Source organism: Procambarus clarkii, chromosome 70 (genome assembly GCF_040958095.1).
Source record: "Procambarus clarkii isolate CNS0578487 chromosome 70, FALCON_Pclarkii_2.0, whole genome shotgun sequence".
In the NCBI taxonomy this organism is placed as follows: Eukaryota; Metazoa; Arthropoda; class Malacostraca; order Decapoda; family Cambaridae; genus Procambarus; species Procambarus clarkii.
Genome location: NC_091219.1, coordinates 16,095,889 through 16,101,729, shown reverse-complemented (window position 1 = coordinate 16,101,729; position 5,841 = coordinate 16,095,889). Strand labels below are relative to the sequence as shown.

General features: G+C 54.9%; 1 protein-coding gene across 1 annotated transcript; it reads right to left on the bottom strand.

Moving 5' to 3' along the window:
- Positions 1-269: 269 nt before the first annotated feature.
- On the bottom strand, positions 270-5,001 carry LOC123775228 (uncharacterized). The gene is made up of 2 exons (XM_069311508.1): positions 4,820-5,001; positions 270-1,128 (listed from the first exon to the last, which is right to left on the bottom strand). The coding sequence occupies exons 1-2, from the start codon at positions 4,999-5,001 to the stop codon at positions 270-272; spliced, it is 1,041 nt and encodes a 346-aa protein (XP_069167609.1).
- Between the last annotated feature and the right edge of the window lie 840 nt (positions 5,002-5,841).

Here is a 5,841-nt window from a genome sequence, read left to right as displayed (position 1 = left end):
CAGCCTCCCCAGAGCCACCGTCAGCCTCCCCAGAGCCACCGTCAGCCTCCCCAGAGCCACCGTCAGCCTCCCCAGAGCCACCGTCAGTCTCCCAGAGCCACCGTCAGTCTCCCAGAGCCACCGTCAGCCTCCCAGAGCCACCGTCCAGCCTCCCAGAGCCACCGCCAGCCTCCCCAGAGCCACCGCCAGCCTCCCCAGAGCCACCGCCAGCCTCCCCAGAGCCACCGCCAGCCTCCCCAGAGCCACCGCCAGCCTCCCCAGAGCCACCGTCAGCCTCCCAGAGCCACCGTCAGCCTCCCCAGAGCCACCGCCAGCCTCCCCAGAGCCACCGCCAGTCTCCCAGAGCCACCGCCGGCCTCCCCAGAGCCACCGCCGGCCTCCCCAGAGCCACCGCCGGCCTCCCCAGAGCCACCGCCGGCCTCTCCAGAGGCGCCGCCGGCCTCCCCAGAGGCGCCGTCGGCCTCCCCAGAGGCGCCGTCGGCCTCCCCAGAGCCACCGCCGGCCTCCCCAGAGCCACCGCCGGCCTCCCCAGAGCCACCGCCGGCCTCCCCAGAGCCACCGCCGGCCTCCCCAGAGCCACCGCCGGCCTCCCCAGAGCCACCGCCGGCCTCCCCAGAGGCGCCGCCGGCCTCCCCAGAGGCGCCGCCGGCCTCCCCAGAGGCGCCGCCGGCCTCCCCAGAGGCGCCGTCGGCCTCCCCAGAGGCGCCGTCGGCCTCCCCAGAGGCGCCGTCGGCCTCCCCAGAGGCGCCGTCGGCCTCCCCAGAGGCGCCGTCGGCCTCCCCAGAGGCGCCGTCGCCCTCCCCAGAGGCGCCGTCGCCCTCCCCAGAGGCGCCGTCGCCCTCCCCAGAGGCGCCGTCGCCCTCCCCAGAGGCGCCGTCGCCCTCCCCAGAGGCGCCGTCGCCCTCCCCAGAGGCGCCGTCGCCTTCCCCAGAGGCGCCGTCGCCCTCCCCAGAGGCGCCGTCGCCTTCCCCAGAGGCGCCGTCGCCCTCCCCAGAGGCGCCGTCGCCTTCCCCAGAGGCGCCGTCGCCTTCCCCAGAGGCGCCGTCGCCCTCCCCAGAGCCGCGGTGGTCCAGGAAATGAAGGCAATTATCGTCCGTCACATTAAGAATTTTTTCCACGATATCCGACCTGCGATAGATAATGAAATGCAAACATCTCCGACGGAGACAACGCTGATAGATGTGTGTGTAGAGGCGGCTGGTGGAGGGATGGGGGATGGGAGGGGTGATTAGATGGGAGGGGAGAGGGATGGGTGAGTGCAGGGGGAGAGGTAGGCGGAGCGGCGGGAGTCCCGGAGCTGGAGCCCAGCGTGATAGACGGCACACGATGATAAGATTTCCCCCCAGCCAAGCTTCGTTTTGGGGTAAGTACTTGTGGAGGCAGCAGCCGGCCGAGCGCCAGGGAGGCTAGCCAGCCGACCCTACACCGTGATGACAAATTCCTGCACCAGATAAAGCCCCAGGAAAGTAGCAAGGAAATGTACCAATCGATACAATAAGCAAGGCACCAAGCCACAGGCTATACAAAGGCACCGAGCCACAGGCTATACAAAGGCACCGAGCCACAGGCTATACAAAGGCACCGAGCCACAGGCTATACAAAGGCACCGAGCCACAGGCTATACAAACGCACCGAGCCACAGGCTATACAAAGGCACCGAGCCACAGGCTATACAAAGGCACCGAGCCACAGTCTATACAAAGGCACCGAGCCCCAGTCTATACAAAGGCACTGAGCCCCAGACTGTACAAAGGCGCCAAGCCCCAGACTATACAAAGGCGCCAAGCCACAGACTATACAAAGGCACCGAGCCCCAGACTGTACAAAGGCACCGAGCCCCAGACTGTACAAAGGCACCGAGCCCCAGACTGTACAAAGGCACCGAGCCCCAGACTGTACAAAGGCACCGAGCCCCAGACTGTACAAAGGCACCGAGCCCCAGACTGTACAAAGGCACCGAGCCCCAGACTGTACAAAGGCACCGAGCCCCAGACTGTACAAAGGCACCGAGCCCCAGACTGTACAAAGGCACCGAGCCCCAGACTGTACAAAGGCACCGAGCCCCAGGCTATACAAAGGCACCGAGCCCCAGACTATACAAAGGCACCGAGCCCCAGACTATACAAAGGCACCGAGCCCCAGACTATACAAAGGCACCGAGCCCCAGACTATACAAAGGCACCAAGTCAGGCAAATGGAGAACAATCCAACCTTGACAACATGTTTGGCCCTGAGGAGAGGTGCCAAATCAAACTCCATAAATGGTACAAATCCAAACACTTGAGAAGCTACCCAACCCTGCAAAACCAAAGGGGCCAAGCCATCCACAACTAAATGTACCAAGCCAAGCACTGGAGAAGTCACTAAGCCAGGTACAAGCACTGGAGAAGTCACTAAGCCAGGTTCAAGCACTGGAGAAGTCACTAAGCCAGGTTCAAGCACTAGGTAATTTCATAATCCAAGCCCTATTTTAAGAGGAATAAAGCCAAGTACAAGGAGGTAAACCAAATCGTGTCATAGGAAATACATACCAAGCCAGATACTATGGAAAGCCAGTAAGCCAGGACCTATCGGCATGCCATCAAGTAATGGATCAGGAGAACTAACCCATATAACAAGGAAAGCTCTTTGCCAGTCAAGAGAGATAAGAGAAGCCAGGCTCCATGATACGCGATAACCCATACGCCATGAATACTAAGCGAGGCATTATAAAGCACAAGCCAAGCCAGAGAGTAGGGGTGGCTTTCACAGCAAAGCATCGGGGGGTACCGGAAGACCAGGGGAGGGAACACTGATTGTGAAGGATTGACCCGATAGCTCTGAAAAGAGAAGTCCACAAAGTCTGAGAGAGAGTGAGAGAATGAGAATGTAAGTGGGATAAGGAATTGGATAGTGACCTTTCTCGCACATTTGTATTAATCTCTCAGACACTACAACTGTTCCTGTCCCTACAAGCCCGACACTACGGAAGTTCCTATTGGACCGCGATCGTCCAATCCAAGGACCCCCTCAGCTGTGTTTACATTACCAGAGCTCTTCACAATCACATAAATAGACCACTGACCTTATCAACTGTATTCAGTCCGTCTCGGACCACGATCAAGAGAACATGCCGCTCTTCGAGCCCGGACTCCAGCTGCACCACACAGACGCTCTTCAAGGACCACCTCGGACTCCAGTGACTCGCTCTCGACTATGGCTTCATCTCTCAAATTACTTGTTGATTGAGAGAACAGTGTTGGTGGTCACCGTGTCCCTCTGTGTGTGTTGAAGAGTTAAGACAATAGGTAAGAGAGGTTAAGACAACTTAAGGTCTGTGATCTGGTCTTGATTCGAATGTAATCCAGTATGTAATTCATGTTCTTAAAGACCATCACTTGACCCTTGCAGTCTCTTATATTCCATTAAAGTTCTGAATTTGTTCAGTATATTTTTTTGTTCTTAGTTGTCTATATTACGTATGATTCCCGGGCAGTTCGGGTGCGGACTCGTAGATGGCGCTGGAACTGCCACTCTACCCCCCCCCCTGACAAGGGCGACGTGTCCGTAACAGTTAGTCAGCTGTCACGGGCTGCTTCCTGGTGTGTGTGTGTGGGGGGGGGGGGGGGTGTTGTAAAAAATTAGTAGTTAGTAAACAGTTGATTAACAGTTGAGAGGCGGGCCGAAACAGCAAAGCTCAACCCCGCAAAAAACAACTAGGTGAACAACTAGGTGAACAACTAGGTCAACACACACACACCGTAGAGCTAGTGGGTTACGAACGGTGTCTCGAGACTGCCCAAGACTCAGGGCGTGAGAGAGTAGAAGAGCAAGACGACGAGAGAAATAGAGGAGTAGAGGAGACGAGGGAGTAGCGGAGAGACGACGGCTCCTTTTTCCATCCCCTAAGGATGGAAAAGGAGCCGAGTGACAATGAGAGAGAGGAAGGAGAGAGAGAGAGAGAACTCCTCAGTATTCATGCCAGGTTCCCACCATCACATTTCCAAATGAAAACATTTAACATTCGTGCTACTCACACCCCGGACACAGATAGGTCAAGCCTCGCGTGAATAATGCATCAGTCTGCCTTCAAATGAAAGAAAACAGGCAGTGGAACTCACAACACAGAATAGTTGCAAAGTGGCTGGACTTTTACACGTGACGTAGTTGGACGTTAACTACGCCATTACTCTAACCTGCAGGTCGTACTGAACGTTACAAGGGAATAACTTCACAAGTTTCACGAAGATGTGTTTCACGAGGCGAGAGGGAACAACTAAGTCCCCCCTAACATTAACCCATCCACCGTTTTCTTTAACACCATGAGTAAAAAAAATAAAGACTTCAGTGTTTACATAAAGATGTGTGTGTGTGTACATAGCTGGTTAAAGCCACCACCAGTGGTGGATAAAGCCGCCACCAGTGGTGGATAAAGCCACCACCAGTGGTGGATAAAGCCACCACCAGTGGTGGATAAAGCCACCACCAGTGGTGGATAAAGCCGCCACCAGTGATGGATAAAGCCACCACCAGCGGTGGATAAAGCCACCATTGTCTACCCAATGAACATTCAGTACCGACAATAATAAAAATAATAACGAAGACAGGAAGCAAAAAATGCAATGTTTCAGGAGCTGAGGAGACAAAATATGACAAAAAGCAGAGTAAGACAAAGACAAAATATAAATAAAACAAAATAAAGAAAAACAAGCAAGTAAAACAGGAAAGACGATCAATGGTGAGAGACTGACTGTGTACGGGGGCAGAGACACGCCCCCGTACAGAGACACAAGCCCCCGTACACAGACACGCCCCCGTACAGAGACACACGCCCCCGTACAGAGACACGCCCCCGTACAGAGACACGCCCCCGTACACAGACAGACACACGCCCCCGTACACAGACAGACACACGCCCCCGTACAGACACATGCCCCCGTACAGAGACACGCCCCCGTACAGAGACACGCCCCCGTACAGACACACGCCCCCGTACAGACACATGCCCCCGTACAGACACATGCCCCCCGTACAAAGACACACGCCCCCCGTACAGAGACAGACACACACGCCCCCGTACACAGACAGACACACGCCCCCCGTACACAGACAGACACACAAGCCCCCCGTACAGACACAGACACACACGCCCCCCGTACACAGACAGACACACACGCCCCCGTACACAGACAGACACACACGCCCCCGTACACAGACAGACACACGCCCCCGTACACAGACTCTGCATGACTGACACACACTGATTGTTTTCTTCGAGTGGGTGACTGCAGGGAATGAAAATCGGACGAGTGATTGAAATTAAAGAATTTGAAACTGATTAGAAACCGTCTCTGATGGGCACTTCCACGTTGTGATCACAAACGTGATTCTGGAGTTTTCTGATGGTTCCAATCTTTCGAAATTGGTTTTGTGCTTACCTAACTGATCGAAATGTGCTTACCAACTAATCTAAGAGATCTAAATGTGCTTACCAACTAATCTAAGAGATCTAAATGTGCTTACCAACTAATCTAAGAGATCTAAATGTGCTTACCAACTAATCTAAGAGATCTAAATGTGCTTACCAACTAATCTGAGCTATACAAGAGATATATACAAGAGTTGTTACATTCTTGTACAGCCACTAGTACGCGTAGCGTTTCGGGCAGGTCCCTGGAATACGATCCCCGCCGCGAAGAATCGTTGTTACAACCAAGTACACATTTTACTGTTGCGTTAAACAGAGGCTACAGTTAAGAATTTGCGCCCAGTAAATCCTCCCCGGCCAGGATACGAACCCATGACAAAGCGCTCGCGGAACGCCAGGCGAGTGTCTTACCACTACACCACGGAGACTTGCTG